The following is a 17,983-nucleotide window of genomic DNA, read 5'->3' on the forward strand; positions in this document are numbered from 1 at the left end:
GCTTGGCTAATAGATGCTCTCCTGGTACCACTAGGTGCATCTATCACCCCCATGGTCTACCATGGGGGAATAGAGTTCACCATCCAGGCCTACAGCAAAGTGTATCTGCACGCCCCATAGCTCTTCTTCTTCGTCAACAGCTTCCACACCGAATAGTGCATCTTGCATGCTGGAATGTGAACAGCCTCCACTACAGTGAGGCATGTGGTTCCATGAAGTTGATTATTTCGCAAGAGCTGCAGCCTACCATCGCCGGATGGGTCGACATCCTACTTCTCTAGGAGCACAAGCTCACTCCCACCCAAGCCCAAGCGGATAGGGAAGGTACTCCCACGGAGTTCACACACTTATTGGGAGCACGCCATCGGTGCCCATGGTAGGTGTGGAGGCATATGCACCTCTATTGGCCCCAGCCTCACCGCATGTGTATGAGACCACGGGATGATTCTGACAAGGAGGGTTCTATGGATCATATTGGACATTGGGGACTCCAGCCTTGGAGTCCTCAATGTCTATGCCCCTACTAAGGTTAGGGCGCGCAGCAGGTTCTGGGTGGAGATCACAACAGGACTCCCAAAGGTGGACTCCTGGATTGTTGGAGGATGTTTTAACAATCTAGAGGCCTTAGAGGACCACTAGCAGGGCACAGGTAGAAACTATCAAGGCATGGCTAAGGAGGCGTAGGAGGCATTAGAGGTCCTCCTACTCGCAATAGGAGCACGCGATGCTTGGAGAGACCCTCCTTTCCACAAGAGGGAGAGGTCACTAGACTCCTCTTGGGGATACAGGCAGCTACGTGGATTTTTGCTCGAGCGGCTGGACAGGTCTTATGTGGAAGAGTGGGGGTGCTTTCGCGGAGGTCAGGTAGGGCAATTAGCAGGCACCACTTTGTCTAATCACTGCCCTATTCTCCTAACACTTGATACCCCAGCCTCTGCCCTAGACACACAATCCTATCGGATCCGTGATTCAACCTACAAGAGGGAGAAGGTGAAGAGACAAATTCAGTAGATTCGCACTAGGGAGTGGAGCAGGAGGCAGCCCAACAAGCCAGGCACCAGATGTGGGAAGAGAGAGCACTCCAGGGGGACCTAGCAGCCACACAGACTCCTATAGGAGGCACCAAGGAATCCCATCCTTCACACACAGCAGATGCACGCACGAGCGGCCCTCGCTGGCCTAGAGAACATGCGCTCCGAGTATTCATTCTGCACCTCAACAGCCTTTTGGGCACGAAAGGGGGACACAATATGCAGCGAGTTCTTCCAAGTGCATCAGCCCCGCACCTCAGGAGACCAAATAGGCAGCCTCTGGAATCAGTATGGGAGGATTTGCTCTAGCCCAGATGAGGTGATGGAAATTGCCACTAACTACTACATGTGTCTTTTCCAGCACGAGACTGCCTCAACCAAAGCACAATGATGTAGACAATAGGTCTGGGATCACATCTCGTGCCTCCTCATAGAGGACATGGAATGCTCCCTTCTAGACCCCTTCACAGAGAAGGAACTCCAGGAGGCTTTCCATGCACAGGACGGGCAGAAATGCCCTGGAGAGGATGGCCTTTCCAAGGCCTTCTTCACTACCTATTGGGAGGTGGTGAAGGATCCCCTACTACTGGCCATCTAGAAGATCTTCAGTTCAGGACGGATGCCACAGAATCTATCGGCAAGTCTTATCAGTCTCCTCCAAAAAGGGGGAGAGTGGTTGGAGCTATCCCAATGGAGACTGATCACCCTATTGTTAGTGGCCTATAGGGCACTGGCCAAGATGATTGGTAGGCGACTCTGCCCTACGCTTCCAGACATCATTCATATCACACAGACAAGCTTTGTCCAGGATAGGAGCATCATAGACAATGTCTTCACCTTCTTTGAGGCGACAGAGTGGGCCAAACACAGTGGTCAGGGATTGGCAATACTACTCCTAGATTTCCAGAAAGCTTATGACAAGGTTGACTGGGACTTCTTAGAGCGTACCATGGTGAGGTTGGGCTTCCCCCAGGCATGGATCCACGAGGTCTCTGCACTTTATAGATCGGCTACCAGCAGGGTTCTCCTAGGTGGCAGGCGAGGGGAGGAGTTTCAACTAGAGAGATCGGTCCGACAGGGCTGCCCTCTAGCCCTGTATCTGTTCCTACTCTTTGCAGAGGCGATGTTCTACTTCCTCAAGTCACGTCTGAGCGGATCAAGTGGCTTCTGACTGCTTGTGAGAGAGGAGACGGAGCTACTAGACTCACCGTATGCAGATTATACAGCACTCTACATAGAGGACAATGAGCTAATGCTGGAGAGAGTGAGACTAGCTCTAGAGGTGTTTTGCACTACAACGGGAGCAAAAATCAACTGGTGAAAGTCGGTTGGTTTCCTTATGGACCTGGACTCTAGCACAGAGTGGGACGTCCACTTGAGATTTAGATGGATGTGCAGAGGGCAAACCGTCCGTTAGTCAGGGTTCGAGGTGGGACTCAACATCACTCCTACCCAATAGTTTCTTCTAGTCCTCAACTCTCTTCGGCGGCAGCTGACTTACTGGAGTACTGCTCGTCTTTTCCTAGCGGGCCAAAGCCCTAGTGGTTAACCAGGTCCTCCTAGCGACAGCCTGGTACAATGCCTCGTGTTGGTGCTTTTCCTCGTCCTCGGTAGTTCAGCTTCACTGCCTAGTGCGGAATTTTCTCTCGACAAGTCCGACGGTTCTAGGGACTCCTGAACCAAGGTGGCATGGGCGACCATCATCCGGTATCGGTCACAGTGAGAGCTTAGGATCATAGCCCCAAAGTATTAGAGTCCGGCCCTTTCTAGGCAAGCTAGTAGTCCACAGTCTCACACCAGGAGGGCAGACATGGAAGGTCCTATTGCAGGAGGGCCTCCAAGACTGCACAGTGAGGCTTGGCAGTGATTGGAGGCATTCCTTGAGATGGATCTTCATAGCCTCCATAAGGCCCTTATTCAGAGTCTCCCAGGTTGCCACGAGGAGATAGACCGCCAGCCGATGATGTAGAACCCCCAGATCAAAGATCGGGAGAGGATACAAATTGGCAAGTGCCCCTATATCTAATGGGTTAGTTGGGAGGCCGGCCCGGCTCGTACCATCAAGACATGGCGGAAGCTGTACAGGATGGCGGCCGGACCAGCAAGTGTTGCAGCGGGCATCAGGTTTCCAAAGAGAAGCTAAGTTGAGGAGAACAGAGATTGATGTTGTGATATCCCAGGAGTGGCTTAACCCCCGTTACGAGAGCCCATAGAGCATGGTGAGGTATGCGCTGCTAGACTTTCACCAACAAGTATCCCCCTACAGATGGCAAATAGAGTGGGTGGCGCCCCACATGGGACTTTCTTCACCGTATAGGAGGAGGGACGTCTGGTTCTTGACAGAGGGCAGCAAGATGAGGGGGATAGTTGTCCTTCTGTGGAGGAGGATTCGGGTGGTTGGCTTAATTAGGAAGACATGGCGCGTAGAACCTTATGTGTTCTGGGAGGAGTTCCAGGAGTGACACCTTTGGATATGGGAGAGCAGGCCACTTGATGAGCTGGAGTGGGACCTTGGAGAGTGGCTATGGCTGGCCACTGCGGTCCCCAAGAAGCCACCGAGGTTCTTGGAGTACATAGCCATGATTGGCAAACACGTCTTGATGTAGGAGGACATGGACTGGGCGCCCTCGCGTAGGAGGTACTGGGCGGAGCACAGCATCACGGATGTTTTTCGGCGGATTTTTTGGCCCCGCCTATGGGACAATAGGAGGCCGAGGAGGGTATCCTATTTCTTATGGCTGTTACCACATGGAGGCCTAGCGGTGGAGAGAGAGTTCGTCCAGATGCAGAAGGATGGAGATTGTAAATGCAGCCCGCAGCGGTCTTTGAAAACTCCAAAGCACTGCCTTTGTTCGTGTGAGGCGGCGCAGCTCGTGTGGCAAGGAGCATGTTGCATTCTCCGCCGTATAGCACCCAACCTTGGATGCATCTCATGGGGTGCTTTCTGGTTGCAGGCAGTCAGCCAGGGCCGTCACCTTTTGTATGAGGCTGGGATGCAGGACACGATCTTCATCATTGAGGCTAGGTCATGCGCAGTGGTTGGCTTGGAGGCTCTACCCATCCGCCGAGTACTGGAGCCCACAGCAGACCGCTCTGAGGTATGGGAGATCATAGGGAGTCTTATTGGATGGCCCATTTTGAAGGCGTGGTGTCAGGAGGTTTTCCGTGGGGAGAGACTTTCAGGGTACAAGCGACTTTGGCAGAGCTTTGGACCTCCATCATCCATTCCCTCCTTGGTCGATGGGACCAGGTGTAAGGCGAGTCTCGAGCTCGTCACTTGGGGCGACCAGGACTTGTTCTTCATGATGCAGACAGGCAGCCCCAGATGGTGATACAACCCCCTTCCATGGCTTCTTGCCCTCATCCCCCCTAGACCACCTTGAGATGCTTGTACACATGATATATCTGTGACTCATCATCAGCTCCAGCTAGTCTGTTGAGCATGAGCACTTCTTTGTATTCAGGCTTTTTTTTTGAAGTAATATAATTAGCCATACTTTATTTACCAAAAAAAAAAGTTTCATGCAAAGATAAATCCTAGCAGAGACCTACCTTTAATCTCATGGCTCACCTTGGATCGACCTCCATGGCTGATGCCACTCTCTTGCCTCAAGCCACACTAATGCCCTTTCAAACTATCAGACGTGTCTTTCGAGTCCCTCGTGGCTATGCTAATATTTGGGGTAGAGTCTCTAATCTGTTGTAGGATCGGCAACCCATTCCTCTCCTAGATTCTATTTGTCCTTTGCATGATTGGGATCTTGCAGTGCATTTGACCCTTCAATCTTCTTCAATTAATCAAATTTATCATTTCAGGATCCGAGACCACACATGGTTGGCCACCGAAGCCAATGCACTTCGTTGTGGGGGGCCTTCCCTTCTATGTTGGCTCTTCGTCGTAGAGGTATTTCTAATGGAGATTGTTTCTTTTGTACCACTACACTTAGGTCACCACATCACAAATTCATCTCTTTGTCCTTTTGCTTGAACGATTTAGGCCCTCCTTACAAACATTTGGCATCTTCTAGCAGAGACTAGGATGCATCCTCTTGATCGGCCATTTGATAAAGCTAAATACCAGGGTCGGCCGGGTGCAACCCCAGATAAACATTTTGTTTCACTTTTTCAGATTTTGGAGTTGCTGGCATATTTGAGTCACTCGCAAACCATTCATCTTTGATGTTGCCTCAAGCATCCAACATCATCTTGGGAAGCTAAAGCAACTTCAATGGTGGTAGCTTGATCTTATATACCATGCTGATATCTTGACCAGAGATGACTTAGTTTATTAGCATCAGGCGGTCTCCTCTAAGACCTTGCCCTAACTTTTGTACTCATGTATTTTCCTCTCTACTTTGTCCATTTTCCGCTCTACTTTGTCTATGATATACTATAACAACTCGTAATTGAGAGAGAGAGAGAGAGAGAGAGAGAGAGAGAGAGATATATATATATATATATATGAGAGAGAGAGAGAGAGAGAGAGAGAGAGTTAGTTTAACATCTACAAAAGGATAAATCGGCCTATGAGACCAAGATGTTAAAATCTGAAAACTCGGGGAAATTTCCCATGTCCAAAAATAGCTAATAACTAATGGTATGACTATCTAAATGGAAACAATGAACAATACATAGTTGATGACTACAAAATGATGTCTAAGCTAGATATAGTATGGAACTTCTCAAGAAGAGCTCTCATCTCAGGATATCTCTCATGGGTTTGTCTAGCATAGAGAGGTTGAAGCCGCAAGGTAGGGTCCCCTTCTGACACTGTAGTATCCTCTGTATCTGCAAATGGTACCTTGTGTGAAAGCGTGGACCAGCTGGGCATGGACAGCGGGCTTTGCATCTTTCTTGGTTGTGTCTCAGGTGGTCCCCCATGGTGGGGCCGTCTGTAGGGACCAAGGAGGGCTTTGTGGTGGAGGGAGTAGTCACTTCTCTACAAAACTCCGTGAGTGCACGCTCGTGTGTGGCTCCGTGTATCTATTGTGCTGGGTCTATCAGAGATGCTCTCTACAGCAGCATAGCTCTAGCAAAAAGAGCCTACGATATCTCTGATCCAGGAAATCCATAACCTTGAATAGTGGCCAGAATCCTACTCTGAACAAGCGATGGAAGCGCCCTCTATTCTCGTAGTGCACTGAACATCTACATAGTAGTGCTCCTTTGCCTTTGGCTTGAGCTGACCAACCTAGCCAATCCTATCCTCCGGTGGGAGGGAGTCTTCGCCGTATCTACCTGTCTCCATCCAAAGCTGGTGTGAGGATGTACAGACCTGCCAAATGGCACCTCGTACACCATGAGACAAGTGTGCATCCATGTATCTTGAGCAGACAACAAAGCCATCAAGGGATATGTGTAAAAGTTCCTTGTGATAGGAAGCCATCTTCCTCTCCAAATCCTTAGTAGGTGTCAACCATATCCTGGCTATGTGTATCGAAATGATGTCCATTCTAATGATGCAGTTCAGCTCCTCTCCACTAAGCTTCAAGTGGAGGGCCACAAAAAAATGTAATCTAGTGGTGGGAGGTGATCCATGTGTAATCCATGTAACTGTAGCCATCCCTATGTTCAAGCACACCAACGCTCAATATCCCCTTGTAATGCTAGCTGCCTAAAAGCAGCTCGAACCCCGTCACGTCGCGCACGCTACCCCCGCCCCCGTCTGATCGTCCCGTCCCACCAGATTCATCGCCATAGCTAGCGCCAAGGCCCCATCGCCATCCCCCTCACCGAGGCCATCCCCATCGCCAGTCCCCCTTGCCATCGCCTACGCCCCATCCCCCTCCACATCATCATCCCCCTGCGCTTCCACGCCGCCTGCGCTCGCCCTGTCATGCCCCCCCTGCGCCCACCCTGCCCCCCCCCCCTCGCCTGCGCCCGGCACCTATCCCGCCCGCCCCACCCCTGTTTTGTCTCCCTTGGCCGCTGCCCCCACCTGTCTTCCCCCCTCCCCCCCCCCCCCAAAACCCCCCCACACGCGCTGCCCCGCCTTGAGGCCTGGCCCCTGTCAAACTATCACACCCTCGGTATCGAAAACAACAATTCCCCCCCCCCCCAGTTGCTCCCTCCCCTTGTAGAAACTCCCCCCTCCAGAGGCATAGCAACGTGATACGTAGGTTCTCCAAGAAGCGACGTGCAATGGAAACCAATGGTCAGACGCCGGCGCACTCAGCGAGTGCCCCCTAGTCAAACACCTTCCGTGTAGTCCTCTCTAAGGAGCAGCTCTTAGCCGTCGGAGCTAAGGAGCTGGAGCTAATAGAAACAGCGATTTATGGTCAGGTAGTAGGACATTCCCCAGCCAGGGCCTAGCTTCTCTGCAGACACAACTCACGAGTTACTTCCCAATTTACCATATGCGTCCACGAAGGGGGTCATATACATGGTCCCTTGGTGCAGTGGCTTTACTGTGGAGGTGTTTGCACTCCACAACACGTTTCTTCGGCACCCGGTCACCCTTCTTTTGCCCGGCCTGACGATTGAGTATCGCCAGTTGGTGGAAGTCTTTGGACGGCTCTTCAGTACTTTCCTTCCCGTCTCTTTCATGAATGCAATGACAGCAGCAAGAGTCCCAAAGGTACGGGTGGCAGTGAAAGAGATCAAGAATATCCCACAGTTCCTAGAAATTGAGGCAGGTGGGCACTCCTTTAGGCAACAGGTCATTGTGACTGGGCAAGTGGACGCTTACAGCTTCACGTAGGTCTAGAGACGACAGAGAGGGAGACGCCAAAGGGGGGCGCAGCCAGCTCCTTAGACTCAACCTCGTCAACAGGGTACAGGGGGCGAGCGACCCCCCCCCACAGCGAAGCACTCCACAGCCTGCCCTGTCCGTCCCACTCGACAGGACTGCAACCCCCCACATTCTCCACCCGCGCCATAGACTGCCTCACCTGAGTTCCCACAGTCCCCTCACCCACCCCCCTCCCCCCCTTCAACATCCCATGCCCCCCCCCACTTACCTTGGCCCACAACCCCCCCTTGCCAGGGCCACCATCCCCCCACCCCACACCCCCCGTGCATCTCCACCCATCCCACCATCCCTCGATCCTCTTCCCCCCCACCCCCCCCACCACCACCGAGCACCCCTCCTGATCCGCATCCGAGTCAGGTGAGTACCCCCAGACTCCACCCCCCTCCTCGCAGAGAAGATGATGAGCCACACACACCTACCTTCTCCATGTACCAGTAGTCTTTTCCCACCCACACAACCACCAGCTCATCCGCCCCTGCCACCCGCCACACCTTCCCGAGACAGGCACAATTGTTGCCACAGGAGTTCTTCCGCAGTGGTCCATGGTCCTGCCTGCGAGTTGCGGAGCACGGAGAGTTCCCACTACCCCTAGAGGTGGGGATCTTTGTGGTTCGTAAGTCAAGGAGGGGCAAGGTCCATCTACTAGCACCACCGAATGGACCAAACTACGCCTTTTTTCTTCAGTCATCTTACTCAAGGGAGTGGACGACTACACAGATTGAGGAGGAGTTGAAGAGTCAGGTGGCAGATCACATCTCCTAGTGGATAGGAGATGAAGGATTAGCACTGTTTGCACAACAGTGGCCAGGTTGCATGATGGATATTAATTGGTGGGCTGGTGCCGAGGTCCCACACTTGAGCATTATCTTTCGAGCCCCTCCATAGTAGAGAGCTCCGAGTGACGTGATCGAGTGGCCCCCACCAAAGGCAGCCCATTTCTACCAATGTACAGAGACGCAATTCTCAGCATGGCTGATAGATGCATTGATAGTACCACCTCGAGCATCTATCACCCCTATCGTCCAACCGAGGGCCACCATGGGGGACTGGAGTTCACCATCCAGACCGGCGGCAAAGCGCACTTGCATGCCTCACAGTTTCTCCTCCTCATCAACTGCATCCATATCGAACAGATGCCTATTCCATCAATCACATGTTTCCCCATGAGCTTACACCTTGCATACTAGAATGTGAATAGTATCCACTACAGTGGGGCACGTGGTTCCTGGAAATTGATTGTTCGACAGGACTTGCAACCTGCTCTTGTCGAACGGATTAACATCTTGCTTCTGCAAGAACACAAGCTCATCCCCACAATCTCTATTGGCCTGAGTCTCACCGCCTATGTACGAGACCACGGGACAATAGTGGCAGGAAGGGTTCTATGGACCAGATTGGATATTGGGGACTCGTGTATTGGAGTCCTCAATGTCTATGCCCCTACGGAGGTCAGGGCACGTAGTAGGTGCTAAGTGGAGATCGCAGATGGACTCCCAGAGGTGGACTCCTGGATTGTTGAAGGAGATTTCAACAACCTCGAGCCCTTGGGGGACCAGCAGGGCAAAGGCAGACACTACCAGGGCGTCGCAGGGGAGGAGCAAGAGGCATGGGAGGTCTTTTTGCTTGCAATTAGAGCACGTGATGCCTAGAAAGACCCTGCGTTCCACAGGAGGGAGAGGTCGTTGGACTTCTCTTGGGGATACAAGCGGCTAGGTGGAGTCCTACTGGAGTGGTTGGACAGGTTTTATGTGGGAGAGTGGGTAGGCTCTCGTGGAGGCCAGATTGAGCAGTTGGCAGGCACCACGTTGTCTGATCATTGCCCGATTCTCCTGACACTTGACCCCCCAACGTCCGCCCTAGACACACGATCCTGCCAGATCCCTAACTCGATCTATAGGAGGGAGGAGGTGACGAGACAAATAGAGCAAATTTGGACCAGAGAGTGGGACAGGAGGGACCGGATAGCAGAGGAGGTTGCAGAGGTCCTAGCCGAGTCGAGCAGAATCTGCCAAGAGACAGCCATACAAGTGAGGCAGCAGTGTTGAGAGAAGGAGAGAGCACTCCGACGAGACCTTGCAGCCACGCAGATATTATTGCGAGAGGCACCAGGGGATCCCACCCTCCACGCACAGGAGGTGCACGCGCGAGCAGCCATTGCTGGCCTAGAGGACAGGCACTCAGAGTTTTCTTTCCACACCTCAGCAACCTTCTTGGCGCGGAAGGGGGACACGATGTGCAGGAAGTTCTTCCAGGTGCACCAGCCCCGCACCATAGGAGAGCAAATACGCAGCCTTCAGGATCAGTATATGCAAGGACCCGTTCTAGCCCAGATGAGGTGATGGAGATTGCCACCGACTATTACACGCACCTTTTCCAACAGGAGACAGCTTCAGCTAGAGGACAGAGATGTAGACAGCAAGTATGGGATCACATCCCATCCCTCCTCACAGAGGAGATGGGACGCTCCCTCCTAGCCCCCTTCGCAGAGAAGAAACTAAAGGACACTTTCCATACACAGGATGGGCAGAAGTGCGCGAGGGAGAATGGCCTCTCTAAGGCCTTCTTCACTACCTACTAGGAAGTGGTGAAGGACCCCCTACTGATCGCTTCCAAGAGATTTTCACTTCAGGACAGATACCAAGGAGTCTCTCAGCAGGCTTTATCAGTTTTCTCCCCAAAGGGGGAGATCGGTTGGAGCTCTCCCAATGGAGACCGATCACCTTATTCTCAGTGGCCTATAAGGCACTGGCAAAGATGATTGGTAGGAAACTACGCTCCGTGGTTCCAGATATCATCCATGACACACAAATAGGCTTTGTCCAGGATAGGAGCATCCTAGACAATGTATTTACCTTCTTTGAGGCGATAGAGTGGGCTCAGCACAGTGGGCAGAGACTGGCCGTACTACTCTTGGATTTTGAGAAAGCCTATGACAGGGTAGACTGGGATTTCCTAGAGGGCACCATGGTGAGGTTGGGATTCCCCTAGGCTTGGATTCGTGGGGTCTCCGGCCTGTACAAATCGACCACCAGCAGGGTTCTCATAGGCAAAAGGCGAGAGGAGGAGTTTTGGCTGGAGAGATTGGTTCGACAGGGCTCCCCCCTGGCCACATACATGTTCCTACTCTTCCCAGAGGCGATGTCTCACTTCCTCAGGTCTTGTGTGAGAGGATTACGCGGCCTCCGACTTCCAGTGAGAGAGGAGATAGAGTTGTTAGACTCAGAGTACGCAGATGATACATCCCTCAACATAGAGGACGATAAGTTGATGCTGGAGAGAGTGAGGCTGGCTCTTGACATGTTTTGCTTTGCAGCGGGAGCAAAAATCAACTGGCGAAAGTTGGTTGGCTTCCTCACAAACCTGGACTCCAACACAGAGTGGGGCGTCCACCTGGGGTTTAGATGGGTGAGCCATGCGACTGCAATGGTCACCCTCATGTATTCATCTCATTTTGTTGGGCAGGAGTGATGTCGAGTCCCAAGACTGGAAGAGAGTCGAGGACTGGAAGAGACTATTGGGCACGCATCAATTCCTAGGACATCTACTGCACCTTCTAGGAACACTTCCCCACCTCACCATACGTAATGGTGGCCACACACTTATCCTTTCTCTTTATAGACTTCCGTTGGATACTTACATACTCATTGCGTTGCACTTAGCTTTGCTGTCCATGGTGAGGTTGGGCTTCCCCCAAGCTTGGATTTGCGAGGTCTCTGCACTTCATAGATCGGCCATCAGCAGGGTTCTCATAGGAGGTAGGCGAGGGGAGGAGTCTCAGCTGGAGACATCGGTGCGACAGGGCTGTCCCCTGGCCCCATACCAGTTCCTTCTCTTTGCAGAGGCGATGTTTCGCTTCCTCAAGTCACGTGTGAGCGGATTCCGTGGCCTCCCACTTCCAGTAAGAGAGGAGACCAAGTTGTTAGACTCAGAGTATGCAAATGATACAGCCCTCTACATAAAGAACGATGACTTCATAATAGAGAGAGTGAGGCTGGCTCTTGAGGTGGTCGGTTCTGCAGCGGGAGCAAAAATCAACTGGCGAAAGTCTCTTGGTTTCCTCATAGACCCGGACACTAGCATAAAGTGGGGCGTCCACCTGGGATTTAGATGGGTGTGTAGAGGATAGACCGTCCAGTACCTAGTGTTCCAGGTGGGACTCCACATCACTCCTGCCCAAAAGTTTCTTCAAGTCCTCGATTCTATTCGGAGGAAGCTAACCTACTAGAGCACGGCTCGCCTCTCACTAGCCAGCCAAGCCCAGGTAGTTAACTAGATTCTCCTAGCGATGGCTTGGTACATCGCCTCGTGTTGATGCTTCTCCTCTTCCTATGTAATGAAGCTTCGCCGCCTACTGCGGAATTTTCTTTGGTCCGAGTCAAATGGCTCCAAGGATTCCAAGGCCAAGGTGGCGTGGGCGACCATCATACGACATCGGTCAGAGGGTGGGCTTGGGATCATAGACCCAGAGTATCAGAGTATGGCCCTCTTAGGCAAGCTAGTTGTTCACAGACTCACACCGAGAGGGCAAACCTAGAAGATCCTATTGCAGGAAGGTCTTCAGGACTCTAGAGCGAGGCTTGGCGGTGAGTGGAGACCGTCTCTGAGATGGATCTTCACGTCAACCCAAATCACCCCCCCCCCCCCCCAAGATCACCCTTCCTACGCAGCTTGCTCAGCGTGTGGCAGGGCCTCCGTAAGGCCCTAATCCAAAGCTCCCCAGGCTGCCAGGAGGAGATAGACCGTCAGCTGGTGATTTGGGAACCCCCATGCTAGGGACCGGGAAGGGGCACAGATTGGCGAGCCAGGGCCGTCACCTTCTGTTTTAGGCCGAGATGCAGAATACGATATTCATTATCGAGGCAAGGTCGTGCGCAGTGGTGGGTTTAGAGACTCTACCCATCCGCCAAGTACTGGAGCCAAAAATAGATAGCTCTAAGATATGGGAAATCGTAGGACGTCTTACTGGTTGGCATATCTGGAAAGTGCGCTGTCAAGTGGCTTTCGGCGGAGAGAGACTTTCAGTACAGGCGACCTTAGCAGAGCTCTGAACCTCCAACATCCACTCCCTTCAAGGCCGATGCGTTCAAATGCAGGGCGAGTCTAGGGTCATCAGGAGCTCTGATGTCATTTCATGCGCACTTGGGGCGGCCAGGACCTGTTCTTCGTGATGCAGGCAGGCAGCTCCAAATGGCGATACACCCCCTCCATGGCTTCTTGCCCCCATCCCCCCCAGACCACTATGAGGCTTGTATATATGATGTATCTGTGACTTTCATTAGCTCTAGCTTGTCTGTTGAGCATGAGTACTCTGTTGTAATCAGTTTTTTTGAGTAATATAATCAGCCACATTTTACTTGCGAAAAAAAACAAAAAGTGTAGATGTGCAGACCCATCTAGCCAGGCAGTCCATCATCAATGTCCGCACATGTTGAGCTTGCCATCTCAACAGACACCACTGCTAAATCTCTCAATAAGCCTAATAAAAGATCCTATCTAGGCTATCCATTCTTGAATACTTAACATTCATGGAAGTGGACAAACACTTAATTGTCATGGATAACATACCTTACAATTAAATGGAATTCTAGTGGCACGTGTTTTCCAATGTGTAGAGCACAAGGTAAGGAGATTTCACTCAGACAAACAGCTTGTACTAGATCTGCTGATGTCAAAGCATCACCAAAACTAAGTGATAGCCCAAGATGCACTTTGCAAAACGTGGATTGGAAACCAAAGAAACAAGCTCGCACATTTAGCCATGGAACATGTCCATACTTTGTTATTCACAATCATTTGAGGTCATTTGACATGCTATGTTGAAATAAGTTTTTTTAATATGATATAGTTGTTGCAAAAAATCAAGGAAGCTGGATGAAATGTCAAAAGCTTCAAGAGCGACAAAGGACTTTTTGATCTATTACTTGCATTAAGGGTGTCAATAGTGTTGCTCCCACACTATCTATAGCAACCCTCTCACAGTACCACTACACCCTCTCTATTCATGAGAGAGGACCAAGGGAGCAAGGAAGAAAGAAAGGGACACCTTGCAAAGCACTAGTGTATGCCCACATAGCACACAATGTGATTCACGGTATTAGTTGTTACATCTAGCATAGAACATGCACCATTTTTCACCTAAATCCGACTATTGTACCACCTTAGTCTCTCACCAGTACATTCCACAATGTACTAGTGCACGGACCAATGCACAATCCACGCATACACGTACACACATGCACTCAATGCATGTACCCATCATGCATTCACATTTGCATCCATCCATTCCACCTAGTCTACGCATCTTGTAGCACACCCCCCACTTCAAGCCTTTCAACACCCTACCATACACAAATTGCAAAATACGTGCAACAACACAATAGTGAAGCTGTCTAATGGAGGGTCACCTTAATAATCATCATAAAGGGTGGTAATAACAGTGAAGAACTGGAGAAGGTAAAATGTTATGTTGGAACTTCTATTGATAGAAAGACTACTTAATGTTGATAGAGAAAATAAGGATGTCATTAATACATATGTACAATCTTGATATCTATGTTATGCACATACACAAAGTGTGGTGTGCACCCATATATAGGTTGTTCGTATAGTCACTCTTGGTGATTCTAGATCTAAGAATTAGAAGATGCAAATATCTAAGATCCTTGTTCATGCCCTAATCAACAACGAAGGCATTCGCCCATAAACTAGAACTTCCACCTCATCTTGAACTTCATAATGTATTTCAAATAAACCCATTGAAGCCTTATATTCCCAACCCCGATTATGTCCTAAATGATGGACAATTTGTAATGCCAACTCATGGAATTTTGCAACATCAACCTAATCAAATTCTAGAGATCAAGGAAAAGGATCTTAGGAATCGTACTCTCCGCGAGTATCTTATCCAATGGAAAAAATTCGCCGACGTGGGCACTACATGGATCTAGGAGTCTATCCTCAAAAGAGACTACCCCGAGTTTCTCTCGCAATGAGGACATCTCAATTTCTTTAAAATGAAGAGGATATAATGAACCCATCTTATCAATGAATAACCATTTTTCAATCTACAAATCCAAGGGGTCTGTCTACTACATCCCAAAGGGGTGGAACAGTACTAACTGGGAACAGTGTAATGTTTAGACTTTACAAACAGCCCATATGGTAACTCAGCTAGTATATCTGCCAAAATTCTCCTACCTTGAATTTCATGCCTATGCATGCAATCATCAACAGCATCTTTTTAAAACAGATTGAAATCATATGCCTGTTGATTTCCACTTTGAGCCCACCTTATGATATGCACTGTATAAAACAGATTAAACTTATGCTATGTTCATCATGCCTTTACTTATGCCTCATGCTGCACTGGAAATATAAAACCCAGTTCTTGCTTAGCTGTTGAATGACAATGAAAGATTCATCCACAGCAGCCTGTCCCCACCCCTGCCCCCCACTCCCCCCCAAAAAGAAGAAAGAAGAAGAAACAAGCCCACCTAATGTAGGGAAGGGCAGACGGCATAACTAAGAAGAAACCTCACCCAACTTGTGATAATTTCTCAACTCTACGAATGCATCCCCAAATATACAAACTCCCAAGGTTGTAATCAAAGAAATCATGCTGTCAATGGTATACATTAAACTTGAAGTCTCAGGTGTTCTTCATTACAATGGAATGGAAAGATTAGAATAATCTGGCTACCATATCGATTATACAAAAAGATTTGTGAAGTCAAGTTATTGCAAGAATTGTGCTTTTAAGGAAAGATGAGAAAGGACAACAGAATCACACCGCAACAAAGCATTGTTGCTTTTATGGAAAGGAAATAATATGATCCAACACAAAAGCAACTGATAAACAGACGTGCACCTTTATTCATTAACGGCCTCTGTGTAGACAGCAATAGATCTCCAAAAAAGAACACACCTTTTGTAAGATTGTAACGAGTATACTGATGCCTTTGGGTCGCAAGCTTTCAAAAACACCTGTTGCAACCTGTAAGTAGTGTCAAATTTCAGACTTTTTTTGTTGAAAAACACATCATAAATACCATTTCCTTGTTTCAAGGTAGAACGTACTCAATTCCATCACATTCTTCCAATCAGATCCCATACGGTTGGGCCTTACAGACCACCTGATTGGCTGTTTACTCTGGCCTTGTATTAGTCTCCTCTTTCTTACCTTTGATGGATGGTTTTCTAATTCCAGTCCTATAATTTGGTTGTATTATTCAAGTCAAATACAGGGCTTACTTTTGTAACTTTACCTCAGGAAGATTTTATAATGTGTCTCTCTTCCTTGACAAAGTAAAAGTAAAAACTCCTCTATACTAGATATTTCTACCAAAGGCAACCAACTTTATGCCATTGCAGTCCTATAATTTGACTGTATCAGTGAATTCCTATACGGAGCTTAGTTTTGAAGCTTTACCTCAGGAAGATTTTTACATCGTCTTTTCTAGTAAAATTTTTTCTTCTTTGAAGAAGAAAAATGGAAACTGCTCTACACAAAATATTTCTACCAAGACAACCAACTTATTTAAAACAGTACAAAACTAGACTAAGCAGAAAGAGTAAAATCCCTCAGGCTGGGCAGCTACTGACTAGGTATTGTGTATTCGAGTTGCAATGGGGGAATAGGGAGGCAGTCATACATGGCTTATCATGCCTGCATTACCAAAATGACCAAAAGCCTCTTGCCTTCCTTTACCCTATCTGAATTGCTTTTCCCAGTTTCGGGGAAGTGAGGCAGATGCAACAAGCAAAAACCTTGTACAGAATGCTAATCCCATCAATATTGCCACAGACCACAAGCAGCCTCCGCTTTGCATCTTACATGTCATATATTCCCAAGAAAAATAGCACAGAGAAAAGAAAAAATGCATGCAAAGTCAGAGAACTTTGGGGGTGGAATACCAAAAGGCGAAATTACTGGATGATACTCAGGACCATAAAATCGGAAGCAAACCATAGTAGCAAGGGGCAGCGGAGTTGCTTTCCTACAATTGAAAGAACCTATTCACAAATTACTCAGTTTCTGACTGTGTTCAACTGTGTAGATTCCATATGCAAAATTACTGGATGCTACTCAGGACTATAAAACCGGAAGCAAGCCATGGCAGCAAGGGGCTACAGAATGACTTTCCTAAAATTGAGAGCACATTATTCACACATCACTGTCTCTAACTGTGTACATGTTGCCAGAGTTGACTGAAAGCATTCAAGATGCAAAATTTTCAATTGCTGCATGTTTTGTGTTTTGGGATTCTTCTTGAACACTAATTACACTATCTGCTTGAGTTAATGTCATGACAGAGCTTTCAGATGCACCTGATATGAAAGAGCAACAAGTTGTCCAAGCTGAAGCACAAGCCAATCTCCTTTATGTTTGCTACGGGTATGATCTTCTTTTGCAAGGAATAGATTGAAATGTCTAGCATCATCACCAACTGCAGTGATCAGACGGCTCAAGCACCTGCAGAAAGACATGAAGGTTCAAGCTCTCTCTAAACCAACATAAGACACACAATCTCAAGAGGAAACTGGTCAGCATTCAGTTGAGGCGGGAAGAAAAACTAGACCCCACATTTACTGTAACATTCCGTACTCCTTTTAGGCAAGCATTCAGCCTTGAACAAACCAGCTTCCATTACAATTTACATATTATTTAGAGTTTCCAAAATGGTTTCTGTTAAGATTCTCTCACAGAACTTTTGAAAATAAAATCAGCTCAAGCAATGCTTCTATGTTCATTGTACCCCACTTAACCCAAATTTACTGCACTACTGAAAGATTAAGCTCAACCTTGTAACCAAAAATATCATTTTCCCTTGTCTTACAGGTCTATTCCCAACATTACTCCTTTCAAGAAAAAGCTAGAGGAGAAGTGAATTCCAGAAAACTTACTCTGCCGCAAACAAACGAGTGCTATAGCGAGGTAGTTGTTCTCCTTCTTTTGGCTTGCTTTCAATCGATCCAAAACTACTCGGTGAGGAACCCTCCATGTGAGACTTCTCAGGTCTAGAAATCATCCCTTCCTCATCATCAACAAATGTCTCATCCTTGCTTGAAACCTCAACAGCATTACGATAATCACCATAAGAGCCCCCAACTCTACCACCAGCGGAAATGGTATTGGAGGCTGCTAAAACCTGTATCAAAACACAGTGATTTATTTGTATGGTGGTACTAACAATAGTTGATT

At 48.8% G+C, this 17,983-nt stretch overlaps 1 protein-coding gene across 2 annotated transcripts in view; it reads right to left on the minus strand.

The window, feature by feature from the left end:
- SWEETIE (HEAT repeat-containing protein) overlaps positions 1–17,983 on the minus strand; it is a 255,929-nt gene that overhangs the window by 83,327 nt on the left and 154,619 nt on the right. For both annotated transcript variants that reach the window (XM_087694844.1, XM_087694845.1), the window contains exons 32-34: positions 17,686–17,930; positions 17,110–17,254; positions 15,707–15,775 (exon numbers count right to left, since the gene is read on the minus strand). In XM_087694844.1, the coding sequence (XP_087550970.1) occupies positions 15,707–15,775; positions 17,110–17,254; positions 17,686–17,930 (459 nt within the window). The remainder of the gene's footprint in view (positions 1–15,706; positions 15,776–17,109; positions 17,255–17,685; positions 17,931–17,983) is intronic.

This window comes from Lygodium microphyllum, chromosome 15, assembly GCF_053477565.2.
Source record: "Lygodium microphyllum isolate KBCC chromosome 15, Lygodium_microphyllum_v1.1.10, whole genome shotgun sequence".
NCBI lineage: Eukaryota > Viridiplantae > Streptophyta > Polypodiopsida > Schizaeales > Lygodiaceae > Lygodium > Lygodium microphyllum.